General features: G+C 38.8%; 1 protein-coding gene across 1 annotated transcript; it reads left to right on the forward strand.

Annotated features, from left to right (window-relative positions):
* Positions 1 to 2,048: 2,048 nt before the first annotated feature.
* On the forward strand, positions 2,049 to 17,238 carry MRLN (myoregulin). The gene is made up of 3 exons (XM_021712924.1): positions 2,049 to 2,138; positions 15,464 to 15,575; positions 17,008 to 17,238. Exons 2-3 carry the CDS (start codon positions 15,497 to 15,499, stop codon positions 17,166 to 17,168), a joined length of 240 nt encoding a protein of 79 aa, XP_021568599.1. The 5' UTR covers positions 2,049 to 2,138; positions 15,464 to 15,496; the 3' UTR covers positions 17,169 to 17,238.
* Positions 17,239 to 18,754: the final 1,516 nt, after the last annotated feature.

Raw genomic sequence — 18,754 nt, forward strand, 5'->3', positions numbered from 1 at the left:
AGAAGTTCAATTTTACCATAAAATAGCGTGGCTTAAAACAATGGAAATGTACTGTCCCAGTTCTAGAGACTAGAACTCCAAAACCAGGGTGTCATGATCAGGACCATCCTCTCTCTAAAGCATGGAAGATACATCCTTGCCTCTTTTTGGCTTCTGGTGATTGCCTGCCATCCTAGGTGTACATATTACCCAAATATGTTTCCTTTGTCACATGGCATTCTCCCTGTGTTCAAATTTCCCTCCTCTTATAAGGACTCAAGTAATTGAATTAGGGCCAACCTAATCCAGTGTGACCTTGTCTTAATTTGATAACATCAGCAAGGCCCTATTTCCAAATATGGTCATAGTCAGGTGAGGATTAGGACTTCAGCATATATTTTTGGGGGACCACAATTCAACTCACAACAGCTAATAAGTGATGACTTTAGAGTTCTGAATACTCTCCAGTCATCTGCAAAATGGGATATTCATACTCCAGGGACCAGTAAAGATGACCCATTGAAAGTGTCATGAGAAAATATTAAAATGTTTACGTTTCCACTTTTAAAAATGTCTAGGCTAGGCTCGGTGGCTCTGCCTATAATCCCAGCACTTTGGGAGGCCGAGGAGAGTGGATTGCCTGAACCTGAGGGTTCGAGACCCACCCGGGCAACTTGGCGAGATCTTGTCTCTATAATAAATCAAAAATTAGCCAGGTGTGGTAGCGCACGCCTGTAGTTCCAGCTACTTGGAAGGCTGAGGCGGAAGGATCGCCGGAGCCCAGCAGGTTGAGGCTGTGGTGACCAGGAGCGTGCCACTGCACTCCAGTCTGGGCGACAGAGTGAGACTCCAACTCAAAAAAAAGTCTATTTGTGTTTTGTGATATAAATAATAAACTTACAATAGTACATGTATATGTCATATAGGTAAAATACATATATTCAGTAAATACTCAAAAACTTTAAATCGACTAGAGTAAGAACAATTTTTTTTTCCCAAAAAAAAGGTCCTATGCCTATTCTGTTCCCTCTAACCCATATATTAAGATGGAGGTCACTTGTTCATTAATTTTTCTTTTTAATAATTGCCTCAGCAGAGTAACACTCCCATGTTTGAGGTTTGTAGTAGATGTTCACCCCCACCCACCACATCATTTAGTTGTAAAAGGGTTTAGTTTGACAAAAAACAAAAACAAAGAAAGAGTTACCAGGCCTGAGCCAGGGCAACAGACAGCTGGAACATTAAGACTGAAGCAATTTAACAAACACTGCTCCACACAAAGATATGAGATACATCTTCATCTATGTCAAAAACTTTTGTCTACTTGTCAATTTTCTTTTAACTTATTAGACAGAGCCAATGTTTAGTATAATTTAGGTATAAGGACATGCTGTTAATGGTCTAAATAATTTGATGTCAGTTATGGGGGGACAGGAGGTACAGACTTGGAATATTTTGAAATATAGTTTTTCATAAGAGGAACTTCACTACAAACCAGAAGCCAGATCACAATTAGACATCTGTTCTTACCATGTCCATTCTACAGGTTTCCTTTGATAGAATTTCCAGATCTATTCCCCAAGTTCCCACACATACCTATAATTTTCCAGGAACTGTTTTGAAATCTTTAAGGGAGGGAAGTTGAAATTATTACAGGTAAACAAACACCAAAATATTGATAATGTACATTTGGAAATACATTTGCTGATATATTAAAAACAGGAGGGAGTCAATGTATACATTTGAAAAGATATTCAGATGTTCATGAAAGAGAATTGTTCAACAGAGCAAAGGAGAGTAAACCATGAAATGAGTCATGGTGTTTTCCAACATTAAGGATATTTTTGTTGGTTGTTTAACTCTTCAAACGTTTGACACAAAGGTCTATTGATGAGGAACTGATTCCTTTCTCACAGGCCAGTTGAACTCCTGTGTGGGCATAAATATATTTTTGCTATAAGGTATCCCACCTGTGTCTGTCCATTTTTTTCCACTTGCCTCCTCCCGTGACATTCTGGCTCATGTTTCTTCATAACGCTGTAAGCCAGTTATTAATAACAGTCCCATGAGCCTCCTGATCCTCCAAGAACATATGGTGTTTTTCACGAGCGAGAGATCTTTCCTTTGACTTTGGACTTCGCTTATTGAACCACTGAACAGTAAGTGTTGTTGTTTTTTTAAATGTAGCATTTTAAAGTGTTGATGGAGGAGGCAAGTTTAATGTGACTCCTGTTTGCTTCTTGTAGAGAAAGAATGCAATAGGTTAAAACTCACTAAGACTCCCAAAGCCTATTTCCTATTCTCTGTGTTTCAACATCTCTCCAATTTTTATAAGACTGATTATGAGAGAGAACAATGAATTAGATTTCTACTTCTTTCATTTCCTTTTGGCTAGCTAAAGGCAGGAGAAGCAAAGGATTTATAATATATAAATTACTGACCAAGCCCTGTGGCTGCAGCTTGATACTCCTGTCTCCTGTGTTTCCTCTCCAAATAGAATTCCAGTGATTTCCAAGAGAATTTTTGCATATGGATAGTATATGCAGAGGCAGCTGGATGGGAGACCTGGGCCTTTGCTTTTCATTTTGTTGTTGTTTGTTTTTTTCTTGTTCCAGGTTTGTATCAGAGCAGGCACCCATCTTGTTCAATGGATCCATTGCTTTCTTGTTTTTTTAGCCAAAGGTTTTGTCTTTGCAGCCTTCTTTATAATGGTTGTTTCTGAGAGCCTAGCAAAGTAGGTCACTATGTTTTCTGTCTGGAAAAGAAGGATCCTGACGCCCAGAAAGGCCAATGCCTTTCTCGGTTCTGTGAACAGAGCTGAAACCTGACACTCTGACCCTTCTCCAGGACCATAGACTAATAGAGCTTTCTGCTTTGGTTACATATGTTCAGTTCTTGAACACATGTACCAGGCTTCTAAATAACATGTGTAAGGGAGGCATACAATGAATTGGAAGGAGGCAGATGCAAGCCTGGTGTTAAGCCCTGACTGGGACCATTTATAAGTTGTGTGACCCTAAGCAAGTGCTCAACTACTGTGAGCCCCAGTCTGCTCATTTGTGAAATGACAATCATAACTTGTTTTATAGAGCAGTGGGGTTTACTCATAGTGTATGTAAGTGGCCAGATATAGAGACAGTTATTTTAGCATTATTTATAAGCCCCTTCTTCAAATTTTTCCTGAATTTTCCTAATCATCTCTTATTTGTTCCAAATTCATATACAGAGTCTCCAAATGTGGTCTTTGATGGAAAACATTAATTTAAAATGTAGCGATAATATTTACTTTTACTGCTTTTAATAACTTTAATTTTGGGATAGTGTAAACCAAGCTGAGGACAGGTGAAGAGGAGGGTAGTATATTGTTAGCAATTCAGGACAGTGAGGATACAGTTTAGATCAATGATGATGAGGAAACTTCAAAAACAATTTCACAACATAAACCATTATTTTCATAACTTTCCTGTCCTATTATAATCAGTATTCTAAAATTGTTCTTATGGGCTGCTATGTTTCCAGAAGACTGGTTTCTACCTTTACTACATTAGACTTTATTCTATGTGTCTAGATAGAAAGGAGGGCTGTCTCAATACCTGCTTCCCAAAGTATGGTGCTGTAACTCAGGAAACATGATGAGATTTTTGTTTTCCTCTATAAGCGTTCATTCTGCAAACTTGCGTTTAATTCCTACTGTGTGCAAAACCCAGTGCTAGCTTAGTATGGGATCTATAAGCTCTTTTATTTTTTTTGAGTCAGAGGCTTACTCTGTCGCCCAGGCTGGAGTGCAGTGGCATGCTCACGGCCACCCCAGCATCAACCTGTAACCAGAACTACAGGCGCGCACTACCACGTCTGTCTAATTTTTTGATATATTATAGAGATGAGGTCTCACCAAGTTGCCCAGGCTGGTCTCGAACCCCTGAGCTCAGGCAATCCTCTCGCCTTGGCCTCCCAAAGTGCTAGGATTACAGGCTCGAGCTACCGTGCCTGGCCTATAAGCTCTTAATAATAGGAAATAGATCATTTTATGAGTTACTAATAAAAGTCAGAATGGCTTGCTCACAGTTCAGTACTTTAAGTGCTCTTCTTTGGGTATCACCTTTTAAGTCATGACTTTGTAAGGCATAGAGGCCAACACCTTAAAGGCACACCTCATCCCCCTATCAAAAAACATTATTGAGTATCTACTTTGTTCCAAGTTCTGTGCTAAATGCTGGAGATATCACTTCTTCTAAAGCTGGTCATACTTTTATTTAAACTTGAAATGCTGTTCTCCAGCCTGCCATCTATTTTATCAGCTAATCTTGACTCCAAATAACATTCAGTACATATGAGAATTCAAATTTGTACCTAAGAGTGTTAAAATTTGTCACCAGTGAAATTATACAGAGGTGTGTGTGTCCCAGGCTGAGTGGGAAGTTAAAGAGATTTTGCCAGATGCTTTTGAGAAGTCAGGTCCAGAAATTCTCCATTCCCCTCCAATCCCCATCCCCAAATAGAGGATGACACTTGTTTGGATATTTGAGTTCTGCAGATAAAAAAATACAAACCTAACCAACAAACACCTTCAGTCCCATTCCTGCTTCCTCACACCCCTTGAAGGACAAGTGTTGGCCAACACTGCTGTACTGGGGCTCCCTAAGGAAGCCCTACATGCTGGGCCCCAGTCAGGGCACAGGACATTTCATCCAGCCTTGTAAGAGTGCATCATATCTATGGTCAGGGCTGGGAAATTTGGCAGGGAGAAGGTTGATAACATTGTGATTATTTTGTCCTACAATATTTCTTAGTGTTAAGTACCCCTAACTGAATAATTTATGTCTTCTTAGGGGCAATGCATGATCTGTTTGGGGGAAGGAATGTGGCAGCTGGAAAACTTAGCCTTCAGGAGTCCTGGTAGTGGATGATTACGAGAACATGTTTATTCATGTGCAAAACTGTTCACTTTAGGGCCAGAATACTCGCTACAAAGATTTGGGGTATGGCCATCAGTGGCTTGGGAAAGTTGAAACTGAACATTAGCATAGAAACGAAGCGTGAGAGGTGCAGTAGAAGAAAAGAGAAACATAATGGGTCTTGACAGGTCCCCTTACCACTCTGCCAGACAAGCCAACTTCCCAGAAGTGTCTGCTTCAATTTCCCAGAGCTACCCCGCCCCCTTTTTGAGTCAGGGTCTCACTCTGTCACCCAGGGTGGACTGCTGTGGCATGAATCACAGCTCAACATAACCTCAAACTCTTGGGCTCAGGCAATCCTCCCGCTTCAGTCTCCAGAGTAGCTAGGGCTGCAGACATGTGCCACTATACTTGGCTAGTTTTAAAAAATTTTTGTAGGGACAAGGTCTCACTATGTTGCCTATGCTGGTCTCGAACTCCTAGGCTCAAGCGATTCTCCCACCATGGCATCCCAAAGTGCTGGGATTACATGCCTGAGTCACTGCACCCAGACTGGGCTTCCCATCATCTTAAGGGCTGTTTGCTCCCTCTCATCTAGCTGAGCCACTCCATCCCTCTTCATGGTTAGGCTGCAGGGAAGTGATCATTTTACTGGACCTGCCGCTTCATATAACTAACCCTACTCATTGAGTGTCAGGCAGCATGTTGGGCTCTTGGCTTACATGTTTACCAATCCTGGGATATTGCTTGGTGAAGACTATAGACTTTGGAACTAAGCAGAGCTCCATCCAGATCTCTGGTCACATCTCGCTGAGTATGTGACCTTGGACATCTTACTTAACCTTTCTGGGCTTCAGGCTCTTCAACTAAGGAAATAATGGTACTAATATTCCACCTCACAAAGTGTTATGAGATTAAAACCAAAAGTTTGTATAGTAGGCACTTAACTTTAGTTGTTAATAAAGTCTTTTCATACCCCCACAAGATAGATATCATTGATTGTCTCTGGTCTCCAAATGAATCAGTGTGTGAGGCGAGGTGCTTTGTCCAAGGCTGCAGAGCTAATATCAGCCAGACTCATGATCTAAAACTGGCTCCATCTGGTCCACATCTTCCACTCTTTCCTTACTCCGCCTTGCTGACTGACCATCTGTGACAAGCACTTTTTGTGTTCAAAGTCTACGTTCTCACATTCTTTGCCTTGTAACTCTGACCTGCCACTTTGCCAGTTTTTGCTTGTCATCTGCTTTACTTTTTAATTTTTATTTATTTATTTATTTTGAGTTGGAGTCTCACTCTGTCACCCAGGCTGGAGTGCAGTGGCATGGTTATGGCCACTGCAGCCTCAGCCTGCTGTGCTCAGGAGGTCCTTCCACCTCAGTCTTCTAAATAGCTGGAACTACAGGCTTGCACCCCCAGGCCTGGCTAATATTTTTGATCTATTGTGGAGATGAGGTCTTGCCAAGTTGCCCAGGCTGGTCTCAAACCCCTGGGTTCAGGCAATCCTCTCACCTCCACCTCCCAAAGTGCTAGAATTGCAGGCGTGAGCCACTGCACCCGGTCTTCATTTACTTTATTCTAGTCTTGTTAGTCTTACACTGACCTGAATCAAGATGTTGCTTTCATCAAAGGTGATGAAAGTAGATTCTCTCCAAATAGCCAAGACTGGTGAAACACAGAATCAAGTTTATCATAAATGTCAGAACACTGCTGAGACAATTATGGTACTAGATCTGGAAGAAACTAACTGTGCCACCTCAGACAAGTCTCTGTATTTCTCTGGGTCTCATTTGTCCAATGAGAAATTTACAAAAGCTCAAGTATCTTTTCAAGTGCCAACATACCTTTAATACCTCAAACCTTCCACCACTGTGGTTTTTCTTAGCTGAAAAGAGAAAAACTGACTTGAAATCATGTCTTAATCAGGAAGCAAAGTACAATAATCATGACTGAACTCACTTAAATGTAGAGCCATATGCCATTTTAAAATTCTTATACAAGCTTTTTTTTTGTATAAGGCTCATGCCATTGATAAGCTGATTTCTCAGATATGTGTTAAATTCCCTTTCTCACATATTCTTCCTCGGGAAGAATCGAATAGGACCTTAATTAGCTCAGAAAATGCAACTTGAACTCAAATTTTAGAAACATACAGAATGCACAAATTTCATTTACCATTGCATATGCCCAAACTTTCTGTTAACTCCTGGACGACTAGAATTTGAGGTGTTTTAGGAGTGAGGACAAGTCTTCATTATACCAAAGACGCAGTAGCCACCCCACCAGGGTACTCCTATCTTAAAACCCTGCAGGTGCTGTGCCAAATTTTTGCTGCTTCCCAACAACTTGACTTGGTTCCCTAATTACAAGCAAAAAACAAAAACAAAAGCAAAAACACCAACCAGACATCATTCCCATATGATCTCTCACATTTCTGAAAAACAATCTTATCGAACATAAACTTTCTAGAAGAGAAAGGCATTTTTTATTAGAGACAAACTACAAGCACCTAATGTGGCGATTTTAGTTTTTAAATTATTTCCTGGGAAAAGTAGCCTTACTATATATATTTTTCTCTTTTTTGTAATTGTCATTTGAACAAAACGGACTTTCAGTTTTTCAAGAACACTTCTACTTTAAATACAGTTATTTTAAGTCAATATTTGTTGATCAGGGACCAATCAGGCATTGTGACCCAGGATGAATAGGGCCATCCTCTCCTTCTAGGAATACAACACCTGACTGTGGGTGGTACATGTAAACAACCACAATATGGTATGGCGACTAGTGATGTGTTATAGGCAAGTGAGAAACTCATTCTGCCTAAGGACCAAAAAAGAGGTAACATGGAGTCTCAAAGGATGAATAGGAGTTTGACAGTTCTGCATGTTTAGCTGCTTAAAAAGAACCAGAGAAGAATGATTCATTCAAGAGGTGTAATCTGGTAGGAACCGTGCTAGACTGTAATTAATAATAGCTGCCTTCACTTATTAAGTGTTGACTTTTTTTTGAGTCAGAGTCTCTGTTGCCCAGGCTGAAGTGCTTGACATGATTATGGCCACTGCAGCCTCGACCTGCTAGGCTCAGATGATCCTTCTACCTCTTCCTTCCAAGTAGCTGGAACTAAGACAGAAGCCACCATGCCCAGCTCATTTTTTGATTTATTATAGAGACAAAGTTTCGTCAAGTTACCCAGGCTGGTCTCGAACCCCTGGGCTCAGGCAGTCCTCTCGCCTTCACCTCCCAAAGTGCTGGGATTACAGATGTGAGCCACTGTGCCCGGTCTATTAAGTGTTTGCTTTCTAGGCACAAGTATTATCTCATTTAATTCTCTAAGAAGCAGGTGCTATTATTCTTATTTTATAGAAATGCTAACTGAGGCACAGAGAGTTAATGTGACTTGCCGAAAATCTCATGCTCAGTGACAGGCATGAGATTCAAACCCCATCGGTCGATTCCAGATCCATTTTTCAGCCACTGTGTCCTGGAAGCATTCTTGTTATTTCTCAGTATAGCTAGCATTAAGGAGGTCAAGGGGAGAGATTTGTCAGTCATAGATGACCTGTGGTTAGAAATAAAATAATGATAAACAAGAATAAACTAGCTAGTAAAAGACAATACAATAGATAATAACTGCACTGTCAGCTTCTTGTTGTTAATAGTGAGCTTGATGTTAATCTAGTGAAGGTCCCATTTACAAAGGGCAGATTGGTTTGACGTCAATACATTAACAACTTACTGTTGTAAAGTGATTTCTGGCAAGTTTGGGGTTATCAGGCTCAGAGGGGTAGCTGTGAACCCTCCATCCCATTGTTCCACAAGCAGTTCACATATATAGAAAGGAGCCAGGACTAAAAGGAGTGTAGCCATTAATAGTTATGTGATTTCAGTACGGTGGCTCAAACCTGTAATCCCAGCACATTGGGAGGCCGAGGCAAGAGGATTGCCTAAGTCCACAGGTTCGAGATCAGCCTGGGCAGCATGGTGAGACCTCTTTTCTACAATAAATCAAAAATTCGCTGGGCATTGTAGTTCACTCCTGTAGTTCTGGCTACTTGGAAGGCTGAGGCGGAAGGATTGCCAGAGCCCAGCAGGTTGAGGCTGCGGTGGTCATGAGTGTGCCACTGTACTCCAGCCTAGGTGTCAGAGTGAGACTCCAACTCAAAAGATAAAAATAAAATAAAATAATAATAATCATTATTATGTGGGTGATTCCATTACAGTATAGTTGATTCCCATTTTAATACAGATCTTTTCAAAAGTGACTTTTTATTTGAAAACATGAGATGGGGGCCGGGGGCGGTGGAGGGCGAAAAAAAGAAAACATGAAGACATCAGTTTAAAGAAGTGACATCTGGAGGCTGAAGTCCTAGGTTAGTATCTGTACTCCAGCACAGAATATCCAGTTTCCTTCACCCCCGCCTCCCATAGTGATAATCAGAGCCCAGCACATAGTAGACCCTCAATACACAGTATTTATCATCATTTACTTTGGTGACCTATGCAAGCATGTGAAGATTTTATTAAATCTCATTTTTTTCAACATGCATCTCTAGAGAACTTCTGTCAATATTATCTTAGCAGTTAGATGTTGATGAAAACAAGGAGTAGGATTAGAAAATTCTTGTCAAAAAAGAAAATATTTTTGAACTGTGATTCATGTGCTTAAGACTATAAACTTGAGTCCAATGAAAAGTGTTTTTCTTTTGATTGAAAAAGAGACTTTGCAAAGTATGTTCTGTACTTTGTCTTGACTAAAAATCCACACCTAATAAGGGGAAATGATAGAGGTTGAGAGAAATTGAGAAAAGGGTGAAGTCTTAGAACTAGTAATACTTTTATATAATCGAGGGGGTTTGATTTCTTGTTTTTGCTAGGAGACCAAGCCATTTAGAAAACGCATTCTTCTTATGGTCCCAGGAGTCAGGGTTGATTTGAGAAACTCTTTTCTACATACAAACAAAATAGGAAAGATTTCAAAGGCAAGGGCCTACAAGCGGTGACAGAGGGAAGAACAGAGAATGCAATGACATCCAGATCCTAGATACCAGGAGTTACTGCTCCTCCCCCTGACATTGTGAGATCAATACTACTACTCAACTGTTCAACAAACAATAAAAAGATCAACTTGAATTGGTTATTTGGACCTAAATTTTGATAGGGCTAAAGAAAAAAAAATAAAGACTTAAAAAATAGATAAGAAAGCAAACATTTCTACTTTTAGTATTATAGTCTATAAAATAATAAATTGACTCCCTGTGGCATCTGGAAATGGGGAAAAGAAATGCATTCAAACGAGAGGGGAAATTATTTGCAGTCACCTGAGGTTTTAACACAGAATATATTTGGCCCAAAATAACCTAGCATGTCTTATATAAGAAATTGGACACCATGTCATTTTTACTACGGTTTTTAAAACTTACACTCATGATAAGATCAAGTTCTTGAGATAGTTACATCCAATCAGTTGTAGTACAGTTTAAAACGTATGTCTAATTTTAGCATATGTTTCATCAGATTAAACAAAAAAGTAGGACTTTTTTTTTCTGTAAAGTGCTGCTGTTAAATAGTTTTACTTCCCAAAGAATGTTCCTTCAATTCTAAAGAAAAAAAAACACAACTATCATTCTAGCTGAGTAGAAAAGAATTAGCAAAACGTAAATCACAGTACCATGTTTCTCATCATTTTAATCCACAGTAAAATCTAGGTGTGCTAATACATTTGGGATGATATAAATTTGTAGCCTTCCAGTGATTTAGATCCAGAAACAGATCTAACATCAAGGGAAAGAACTAGATAGGAACCTCCCAAGTTCCTGTTCCTCATGAGCGTTGTAAATGAGACAAGAACAAGATCTTTAGTGGAAGATATTTGCCTTGTTTATCATATCAATTGCACACTTTAATTAAAGTGTTTCATTGACTAAATTTAATTTTCCAGCTGAGTGCGGTGACTCATGCCTGTAATCCTAGCACTTTGGGAGATGAGGCCTCCGGGAGGATTGCTTGAGGCCAGGAGTTCAAGACCAATATGGACAACATAGAGCGACCTCATCACTACAGAAGAAATTTAAAAATTAGTCAGACATGGTGGCATGCGGCTGTAGTCCCAGCTACTAGGGAGTCTGAGGTGGAAGGATCACTTGAGCCTAGGAGGTTGAGGCTGCGGTGAGTTGTGATCTCCACTGCACTCCAGCATGGGCAACAGAGTGAGACCCTCTATTCAATAAATACATAAAATTTGCTCTTATTCATATTTTTTATAATAATTGGTCTCACAAAAATAAAACCAGTATAAGTTACTTTTAAGAGAGGCTGGGCACGGTGGCTCACACCTGTATTCGTAGCACTTTGTAGGGCCAAGGCTTGAGGATTGCTTGAGGCCAAGAGTTCAAGACCAGCTTGGGCAAAAAAGTGATACTCCTGTCTCTACAAAAAACTGTTTAAAAAGTTAGCTGGGCATGGTGGCACATCCCTGTATTCTTAGCAACTCAGGAAACTGAGGGGAGGATCACTTGAGCCCAGGAGTTGGAAGCTGCAGTGAGCTGTAATGGTAACACTGTACTCTAGTTTGAGCAGTGGAGCAAAACCCCGGCTATAAACAAACAAGCAAACAAATGGAGAGGGAAGAAAACTACAAGTAATAAGCCTACTTTCTTAAGCTTCTGAAGTTACGTAGGCAATGTCCTTTTTAATAAAAGGATGTGAGAGATAGAAATACCAAGGGAGAAAAATCATCCAAAGTCCTTCCACCCAAACATAATCACTATAACTACTATTGACATTTATATATCTTTCTCTTCGGTCTTTTTTTTTTTTTAAATTCAATTATGAAGTCTAACATCCATACAGAAGCAGAAGCATACCTAACAACACTTCTATGTACAGTTTAACAAATAGTTAAAAAGTGATTGCCAATGTAACCACCACCCAGTATGAGAAATGAAACAATGCTGGAAGCTCCTACCCCTTGCTTCCCCTAACTTCACTAAGGTCACTACTATCCTGATTTTATGGTAGCTTAATTCCTTTCTTGATTAAATTTAACACTTATACCATTGCCAACCATATATGTACTCCTGAACTGTGTACTTTAACTTTGATTTTTTGTTTTGTTTTGTTTTTTGAGTTAGAGTCTCACCCTGTCGCCCAGACTGGAGTGCAGTGGTCGCTCCCGGACACCGCAAGTTCGACCTGCTGGGGCTCCAGTGATCCTTCCGCCTCAGCTTTCCAAGTAGCTGGAACTACAGGTGTGCGGTACCATGCCCGGCTAATTTTTTGATTTATAGTAGAGATGAGGTCTCGCCAAGTTGCCCGGGTGGGTCTAGAACCTGCAGGCTCAGGCAATCCACTCACCTCAGCCTCCCAAGGTGCAGGATTACAGGCTGAGCCACCGAGCCCGGCTAACTTTGTTTTTAAACTCTACACAAATGTACTTGCATTGTTGTTTTCTTTTGCCTTGCTTTTAACTTTTCATTTTTATTTTTTGGTGAGAAAGCAGAAGTTTATTAAGAAAACAACAACAACAACAACAACAAAAACACCCAAGCAGGAGGGGACCTGAAAGAGGGTTACCCTGTGCCTTGCTTTTTAAAATTCATTATTATGTTTGTAAGATTGACTCCTGCATATAGCTATAGTTTGTTTTTCATTATTGTATAATATTCCATTATATGACTATGCCACAATTTAACTATGTACTAATAGCATTTGGGTTGCTTCCAAGTTGAAGCTATTACAGTATTAGGATATGTCTGGTTAGGCAGGTAACCATGCACTGCTTTAGGGGATATACATAGGAGTGTAATGGGTGGCCAAATATTTAACATCATTTTCTAATTTTTTCATGATTTTGTAGTTGTAGTAGCCATCATTTTCATGGAAAAATAATATTCCATTTGTGGCTGAATCGTAGTTTATTTAATTATTCTCCTATCATTGGTTCTATTTTTTTCTGTAATAAAAATGACACTGTGGATCAGACTGGTGATTGCATGCATGTGCTTATTTTGTAAATAACTCATTAACTTATTCGCTTATGATTTCCCTACTTTTCTGTATGTATGATATACTTCATTAAAAAAAAAAAAAAGCTTACCAGAGAAGAAGGATGCAGGATGGAATGGAGCAAATAGACTGTAATGAACACCTTTGAGAATAATGTCTTTATATTTAAAGTATATCATTAGCATAGATTACCTGAAGAAATATTACGCTTATGTGTAGCTTGACAACAGGGATACATTTGGGAATATGTATCATTAGGTAATTTCGCCATTGTGAAAACATCATAGAGTGTACTTACTTATACAAATATAGATGGTTGATTCTACAACACAGCTAGACTACAAATCTGTACAGCATGTTACTGTGCTGAATATTGTAGGCAATTATAGCACAATGGAAAAATATCTGTGTATCTAAATATACCTAAACATTTAGAAGGTATAGCAAAAATATGTGATAAAAAATAGTATACCTGGCTGGGCTCGGTGGCTCAGCCTGTAATCCCAGGGCTTTGAGAGGCTGAGGAGAGTAGATTGCATGAAGCCGTGGGTTTGAGACCCACGGGGGCAACTTGGTGAGACCTTGTCTCTACAATAAATCAAAAAATCAGCCGGGTGTGGTAGCACATGCCTGTAGTTCCGGCTGCTTGGAAGGCTGAGGCGGAAGGATCACCGGAGCCCAGCAGGTCGAGGCTGCGGTGGCCGGGAGTGTGCCACTGCACTCCAGCCTGGGTGACAGAGTGAGACTCCAACTCAAAAAAAAAAAAAAAAAGTGCACCTGTATAAGACACTTACCATGAATGGAGCTTGCAGGACAGGACTGGAAGGTTCTCTGGGTGAGTCAATGAGTGAGTGGTGAGTGAATGTGAAGGCTTAGGACATTAGTGTCCACTACTGTAGACTTTATAAATGCTGTACACTTAGGCTACACTAAGTTTACCTGTAAGGATCATCTGAGCCTAGCAGGTCAAGGCTGCGGTGGCTGTGAACATGCTACTGTACTCCTGCCAGGGCAACAGAGTGAGATTCCAACATAAAAAAAAAAATGAATGAACTTTAGCTTATTGTAATTTTTTTCCTTGATAAACTTTTAAATTTTTGTATTGTTTTGACTCTTTTGTAATACCACTTAACTTCAAACGCAAATTCATTATACAGCTGTATAGAAATATTTTTTCTTTATATACTTGCTATAATCTTTTTTCTATTTTAAAAATTTTAAATATATTTTTACTTTAAAACTTTTTTTTTGTGATAAAAACGAAGACACAAACAAACACATGAGCCTAGGCCTACACAGGGTCAGGGTCACCAACATCACCATCTTCCACCTCCACATCTTGTCCCTCTGGAAGGCCTTCAGAGCAATAACACGCGTGGAACTTTCATCTACTATGAGAACAATACCTTCTTCTGGAATTCCTCCTGAAAGACCTGCCTGAAGTTGTTTTCACAGTTAATTTGTTTAATAAGTAGAAGGAGTGCACTCTCAAATAATGATTAAAAGTATAAGATAGTAAATACATAAATCAATAACATAGTCACTGATTATTATTATCAAGTATTATGTACCATAACTTGTATGGCCATCTTTTATACACCTGACAGCACAATAGGTTTGTTTATGCCAGCATCACCAGAAACACGAGTGATGCTTTGAGCTATGACATTATGGTGGCTATGACTTCACTAGGCCACAGAAATTTTTCAACTCTGTTATAATCTTACGGGACCACCATTAGTCCCTTGGTGACTGAAACATTATGCAACACTTGATGCATATGATTATAGCATATAACAATCACATTTTATAGCTTGGTCTTTTGTAACAAATTAACTCCTCCATTTTCTAATTTGTTGGTAAAAGTGTTATAAAATCTTTAGACTTACAGTTGGCCCTTCATATTCTTGGGTTCTGGATCCATGGGTTCAACCAACTGCAAAAACAGGTGTGTTTGCACTGAATATATACAGAGTTTTTTGTCATTATTCTCTAAATAATACAGTGTAACAACTATTTTCATAGCATTTACATTGTATTAGGTATTATTAGTAACTTAGAAATGATTTAATATATACCAGAGGATGTGTATAGGTTATATGCAGATACTACACCATTTTATATCAAGGACTTGAGTATTTCTAGGTTTTAGTATTCAAGGAGGGTCCTAGAACAAATTCCCCATGAATACAGAGGAATGATTATACTTAAAACGCAGACATATGATCTCATGAGTTATGACCCTTTACATAGATAAGTTTTTTTTGGTGGTGGTGGTGGTTTTGACATGAAGATATTGAAGCATGGTTTTAAAATAGTTATTAGGAAATAATTTCTTTAACAAGTGTGGTGAATGTTTGCTCCACCAGGAAAATCTTAGAAATCAGCTTCATCTTTCTGTGAAATGTTCAGTTTTCAGCTTCACAATTCTGTGATAAAATTTTCCAAAGTCCACGCTTTGACATCACCTTCCCATCTTGTTACGAAAACAATTTTAGAGTTTTTCCATGTAGCCTCTCTGTCCCTCCACTTCCTCCACTACCTCACTGTCCAATAAAACCTTTTAATGTGCTTTGACACAGGAACCAAGGTTGCTAAGAGACCACCTTTGCTGGATGCACTTTGTTCTAGCAAGAACAGACTCAGAGAAAACTGAGAAGCCGTGTTACCTACCACTACCTGGGATTAATTCAGGTGAGAAATGGGTCTCTACTCACTCCTCAACCCACAACAATTGTCTAGTCTTCTCGCCTCCCTCCCTCTTACCTCAGTCTCTTCTTACTGTTTTTGGAGAGAGTTGAAGGTAACCCTGGGAATACAGACTAAAGAAACATGAACTGAGGTTGAAGCTACAGGAATGAAGGAAAATCACTTTGCAAACCCATGTCTTATTCTTGTCCCTTGGTACTGAAACACAGGTAAAAGGCATTGTTGAATATAAGAAAAATTTTGGGTGTTTACTTTGCCAATAATTACTATATAATCGGGGGCAAGTCATTCCCTCCTCTAGGAATGAAGCAAGTTATTACAGAAATTAATCAAGATTGCTCAAAGTGGAAGAAGACAACACCAGGAATATGCATCTTTCTCCCCTTCTCTCTTCCTCCTCTTCTCTTAAAACTCAACCTGCCTTTTTGATTTTGGAGTGAAAATAACAGATGAAATATTTTATTACTCAAATCTTGCCACTTTTTTGGTATTGATGTTTTTCTTTTATTCTTTTTTTGAAAGCAGAATTTATTGAGAGGACAGAAAAGCTCCCACAGTGGGAAGGGACCCCAAGGGGTTGCCCTTGATTTTCTTTTTAAGTTGAGTGTATATAAGAAACTTCAGTGTAAGGCTTTGAAAAGTGGTCATTTACCTTTGCATCCTGTAAAAGGGATTAAGAATGGTTCTAAACTCCCTAATAGACATTCAGTAAAATGTTCCAACAGTGTGAGAAAAAAAATTTAAATTAAATGTAAAATTTTTTAAACTTAAATTTTAAATGAAATTTTACCATAAATTAATACCTTTTAAAATTCCAGCTATTAGGAGAAAAAACTTGTTTCATTAACACAAAAATGTAGAGGAAAAAATGAAACGTTCGATGTCTTAAGTGACCAAAACATGAGAAAGAGGATCTTGAGGAAAGAACAATACCGTTTGTTGTTTATTATTTTTAAAAATGTTATTATTCCCTGCCTTTTTTATGTCTACAAATCTCACTTCCTGGTAACACCAACAGTACAGGTTAGAGTAATGGCAACTTCACTGATGCCAATAAAAATAACTGAAATGATTGCAGATACTTCATAAATAAATTTACTACTGATACCAGGAATAGAGAATGACCACTATGAATGTTCCCTGAGCTGTTAGTTTTGGAAAGGAGGACAAGATTATGGCATGTAGAAAAACCTGTGATTATGATTTGAAGTGGTCAAAATAAATGGGAGAAAAATATTAGAGTCCATTGGTTAGAAAAATATTTTTATTCATCAGTTGGTTATAAATAGGTACAGAGTATTCCCTGAAAGATTTCTCTTGGTCACTATTTTTTTAATAGCTGAAATATTAGACTGAGTTGAAAGAATCAGGATCATGAATGTGCTCATTTGAGTATGCTTTTCTGTTTTTTACATAGGAAGCAGGAGTATTCTGGATATGACTGGTAAAAACTGGATATTAATTTCTACTACTACCCCCAAAAGTCTGGAAGATGAAATTGTGGGACGACTTCTAAAAATTTTGTTTGTTATTTTTGTTGACTTAATGTCTATTATATACGTTGTTATAACTTCTTAGAAAGCTGATTTCCTTTATATGTAAATGTCAAATTGAGTTCCAGTGAATAAAAATTTGTATTTTAATATGTTGAGTGATTTTAACTTGGTGGCATTGCCAATATACCCTGGAAGCCAACAGGACATTACAATAAAAATAGCATTGTGTATTGTTTAGTATGTAGTGGTCTATAAAAAATTCATATAAAATAAAGTGGAATTTTTTTGCAAAAAAGTTCTACTGAGTCATAAAGCTTCTTGATTTTTAAAATAGGTGTTATTTGATGTATTGACTAAATTTATAGGTAAGAGTATGAGTGAAGTTGATATTTCAAGGATGTGTACCTATGTGAAATTTTGTATCATCTTATTTATTTGTTTGTTTGTTTTTTGAGTTGGAGTCTTACTCTGTTGCCCATGCTGGAGTGCAGTGGCATGCGCATGGCCACCGCAGCCATGACCTGCTGAACTCAGGCGACCCATCTGCCTCAGCATTCCAAGTAGCTACCACATCCAACTTATTTTTTGATTTATTGTAGAGACGAGAACTCACCAAGCTGTCCAGGCTGGTCTCAAATCCCTGAGCTTTTTAAGCAATCCTCTTGCTTTGGCATCCCAAAGTGCTGGGATTACAGCCTGAGACACCGCATCTCGCCTCATTTTGTTTTTAACACACTAAGCTTAACATTCTGGGGGCATAATCTTTATATACAACATACCAATAGTTTATACCAATTTTTTTTTTTTTTTTAGTTGGAGTCTCACTCTGTCACCCAGACTGGAGTGCAGTGGCACACTCCTGGCCACTGCAGCCTCGACCTGCTGGGCTTTGGCGATCCTTCCACCTCAGCCTTTCAAGTAGCCAGAACTACAGGCATGTGCTACCATGCCCGGCTGACCAATTTTTTTTTTTGAGTCAGAATCTCATTCTGCTGCTCAACCTGGAGTGCAGTGGCATGATCATAACTCACTGCAGCCTAAACCTCTCAGGCTCAGGTGATCCTCCCACCTCAGCCTCCTGAGGAGCTATAACTATGGGCATGTGCTACCATACCCAGCTAATAATATACTAATTTTTAAATACACGTATTCCATCTGTTTGCAAGTAGATTATTTTTCTTAACCCTGGGTAATTAAATACGTAAGAAATATTTCTATCAACAAAGACTTAGGGTTAAGAATGGAAATACTTAAAAGAGATTGTTTTAGAAAAACAGAACTTATAAGAAAAGAGAAAACAAAACAAAACAAGGTATACCCTGTGCTGAATTTCTATTTGGGACCAAGTGCTCACTGTATGTTATTTAATATAAGACTTACAAAAATGCTAGGAGGCAGATGTTTGCTGCCCTCATTTTACAGATGAAGGAACTAAATCTTGAAGGAATCGTGCCACTGAGACCATCACTAGGAAGTGCCAGAACCAAGTCCTGAGGCTTCACAATACCAAGTTCCCTCCAAAGGTAAATAATAACTTTATAAGACAAGTGTAGCTAAAATCCAATCTGTAGAAATCAACTTTTTCTTTGACAAGAATGCTTTATTCAAGCCCCTATTTGTTGACTTATTCTGCATTTTAAAATCTTTTTTATCAAGAAGAAAGATCAC

Source organism: Carlito syrichta, unplaced genomic scaffold (genome assembly GCF_000164805.1).
Source record: "Carlito syrichta isolate Samal-C Ts95f unplaced genomic scaffold, Tarsius_syrichta-2.0.1 Scaffold303726, whole genome shotgun sequence".
NCBI classification, from domain to species: domain Eukaryota; kingdom Metazoa; phylum Chordata; class Mammalia; order Primates; family Tarsiidae; genus Carlito; species Carlito syrichta.

Coding starts and splice junctions, on each gene's coding strand:
- MRLN (XM_021712924.1), top strand. CDS start 15,497: ATGCACTTTGTTCTAGCAAGAACAGACTCAGAGAAAACTGAGAAGCCG. Junction 15,576..17,007: donor ACTACCTGGGATTAATTCAG/GTGAGAAATGGG, acceptor TTTTTTACATAG/GAAGCAGGAGTATTCTGGAT.